This window comes from Seriola lalandi, unplaced genomic scaffold (assembly GCF_002814215.2).
Source record: "Seriola lalandi dorsalis isolate HSWRI2012SDOR001 ecotype SW California unplaced genomic scaffold, Sedor1 jcf7180002054794, whole genome shotgun sequence".
Taxonomy (NCBI): domain Eukaryota; kingdom Metazoa; phylum Chordata; class Actinopteri; order Carangiformes; family Carangidae; genus Seriola; species Seriola lalandi.
Window position 1 is genome coordinate 206,935 of NW_019525347.1, and position 3,248 is coordinate 210,182.

The 3,248-nt window shown below is 38.9% G+C and overlaps 1 protein-coding gene across 1 annotated transcript in view; it reads left to right on the top strand.

Moving 5' to 3' along the window:
- Window positions 1-2,723: 2,723 nt before the first annotated feature.
- Window positions 2,724-3,248, top strand: part of ddx19a (DEAD-box helicase 19a) — a 5,608-nt gene continuing 5,083 nt past the window's right edge. Inside the window, exons 1-2 of the mRNA XM_023425629.2 lie at window positions 2,724-2,904; window positions 3,106-3,169. Of these exons, the coding sequence (XP_023281397.1) occupies window positions 2,842-2,904; window positions 3,106-3,169 (127 nt within the window). The 5' untranslated portion in view covers window positions 2,724-2,841. The remainder of the gene's footprint in view (window positions 2,905-3,105; window positions 3,170-3,248) is intronic.

Consider the following 3,248-nt stretch of genomic DNA (forward strand, 5'->3'; position numbering starts at 1 on the left):
TCTCCGTCCTCTCTCAGCTCCGCTTTTTTGTTCTCTCTCTGTGGCGTAGAGGGAATAGGAGTGCTGCCACAGGTGGCAGAAACTACAGATGCAGCGGACTCATCGTTAGTTAGACGTACAATGCAAAGAATGGGAAAGGTAGGAGCTGCTGCAGCACTTCAATCAAGCACAGCAACATGTGGTTACAGAAACTGTTTTTATCCTCTCCTTCTCTTCCTCCTCCTCCTCCTCTGTGGATGCTGGAGTTGGAGGGCTTTGAGAGAGAGAGAGAGAGAGAGAGAGAGAGAGAGAGAGAGAGAGAGAGAGAGAGTAGAAGGAGGGGGGGACTGTGACATAGGGTCCTGTCCTTCCAATAAATATTCCCCTTCCCATCCCCTACGCATTGAAAGCATCAGCACCACCCACTCACTCCAGCCCTCTCTGACATCGATGACAACAGGATCCATCCAGGTATCCTTTTTAATAGCAAGGGATCAGTGTAAATGACATGTAGTGTAACACCAGGAGAGATGCGTTTTTCCATCATATCACCTATAATGTCTCTCTCTCTCTCTCTTCCTCTCCCTGGTGTGATTGGAAAGCCCTTAATGTTTTAAATCCAATGTGGGTGTTTGGCTGTCTCTCTGTTTTTGTGATCACTCGGTTTGATCCATCTGCTTTCCATGCGGGGTTACCATGACAATTAATAAGTGTTTAAAAAGTCATTTTGGTATAGTCGTGTATGTAGATGGTGTCTATGTGTGTGTGTATATATGTGTGTGTGTGTGTGTGTGTGTGTGTGTGTGTGTGTGTGTGTGCGCATGGGGGTGGGTTGGCTGAAACTCAGCATCCGCCTCCAAATTGAATTTACCTGCAGCCAATAAAACCTGGTCTCTACACCCCCCCCCCCACCTCACCACTTGCTGGCTTCTCATCCTCTTATCTGTTACCTCTCCAACACAGTCACACACCAACACACACTCACTCACTTCTCTCTTTCTTACAACAACCACAGAGTGGGAGGGTAAAAGGCAAATTCAGTTTACATTTAGAGGTTATGTTTTAGCAACGCAGTAGCATAAGTGACTTTACATTGTGCAAGTAACAATTATTTTCATTAATATGCAGATTGTTTCTCCTGGATTAATCATTAAGTCAATTGACTGTTTAAACCCAAAACCCAAACATATTCATTTTACAATCACATAAGACAAAGAAAAGTAACAAATGCTCATATTTGAAAAGCTGGAACTAGGGGATGTTTGGATTTTTGTTTGAAAAATGACTCACTGTCTATAAGTGATTGACTCATCAATTAGTCCACTGATTGCCTCAGCTCAACTTTGAACAATGAGTCTGTGTCACCATCATACACAAGGCAATCAAGCATGTTCTGAACAGGAAGTTCTGATGAATGTTTCATGCATTTTATGCACTTAAAATGTTTCTGTCACCATGTCAAGTAATGATATTACCTGCACTGTATAGGAGCTGAAACATTGAGTCAATTATAGACAGGAAATTAATCTACAACAATTTTTTTCCAAATTGAGTCCTTATGTTATTTCACAAGCAGAAACACCTGGTTTCAGCTTGGCATTTGTGAGAATTTGCTGCATTTCTTTGTCGGCAATGGTAAATTGAATATCTTAAGGTTTTTGACTGCTGATGGACAATATTTGATAAGGAGTATGATATGATATTATGATAAAAGTTTTCTCTATTTATCAACTTTTATTAATTAATCATGAAAATAGCTGTAGCTCTTGTTTTACTCCAATATCCAACAACTTAAAATCAACATCTAAATTTAAGTGGAATTGTCCATTAACATCCATACTATATAAAGAAAATAATTGTTCATTTATAGAAATAATAGGCAGAAAATTTTGAAATGAATGATAATAAAAAATAATAATACTTTTTATTTACTGAGTAGTTTTCTAGATACTTTACAAGACAAAGTGAATGTAGGCCTACAAGTAAACTTTACCATGTAGTTGAACTTGAAAATACTTCAGCTCATAGATATTAGTGCACGTCAAGATTATAACAATGAGAGTTATGAGGAAATTAAATCACCCATTATGCTACTTTAGATAAACGGCATAATAGAGAAAGATTTATGAAATACAAAGCAAATTTATAATGCAAGACGAATCCGTTGTAAAAATAAATAAATAAATAGAATACACCGTGTGGAATGTTGTTATTTTTATGGCTTTACTTCAATATTAGATTAGTTAATTGTCATTAACTGAAGAAATGTCTCATGTAGTGGTTCAGTGCAAATCATCTGTGATGGGTGTGTCAGCAGGTTCACTCGACAAACACACTACGGTGCCTTCACGTTTCCCCCATAAACTCCGTAAACGTTCATTCTAATGTTAAGTCTGATGCCTTCAAGCTTTGTCTTATTTTTATATAACTGCAAACTACGCCTCAGCTGTATAAAGAAGACCATTAATTAATGAAAAAAAAATCTTATAACTACTATCGAAAAAAGAGCGAAAATTAGACGTAAATGTAACTTCTAAGATGTCAACAGAGGATTTTATTGGCTTCCTCTTAAAACTTTCACCTCATGATAGTCCACTGAATTAAGGTTAACTTTAGCTGATGCTGTAAAATAACCAGCAGGTTCCACTGGCCTCTTCGATTGGCTGACTCTGGTGGCTCGGGTCTTAGAATGTTGATATTTCCCGACGCCTTTGAACGCAGCATCAGTGGTGCGGTCCAGCGGGTTGTGGTTGGTTCAGCTCGGGACAGCGGCTCACCGTCACGTCACTTTCACGCTGACATCAAACTTTTTGATGAAAAGTGTTGTTTGTCGCGAAAGAAATACACATTTAATGTTTGAAAATGTCCGAAGACTCGTGGGCGCTGGCTGTCGATGTTCAAGAGGCTACAACTCCATCACTACAGGTAAGTTTTACAGGTGACCAACTGCTCCAAAAGTAACACCAAACAGCGGCTAACCAACCTGCTCATCGGTCGGTAGCAGGCTAGCTTAATCTGCTTGCCTCGCAACTTTGCTTACACACGCACTTTGTTGCATAATTTCTTTTCTTTTTTTCTTTTTTTTTTTTAGCTAATAATGTGATAAACTGTATTTTCTCTAACTAGTTTGACTTCTCCAAGAAAGTGGATCGAGTGCGTGGTCCGCGTAACATGAGAGGAGACATAAACGGTAACTTAGTTAATAGTGTTTTTAAATCTCTAACTAATTTTTATCGCTGACTAATGGTGGCATTTGACGCGGGTTGGGG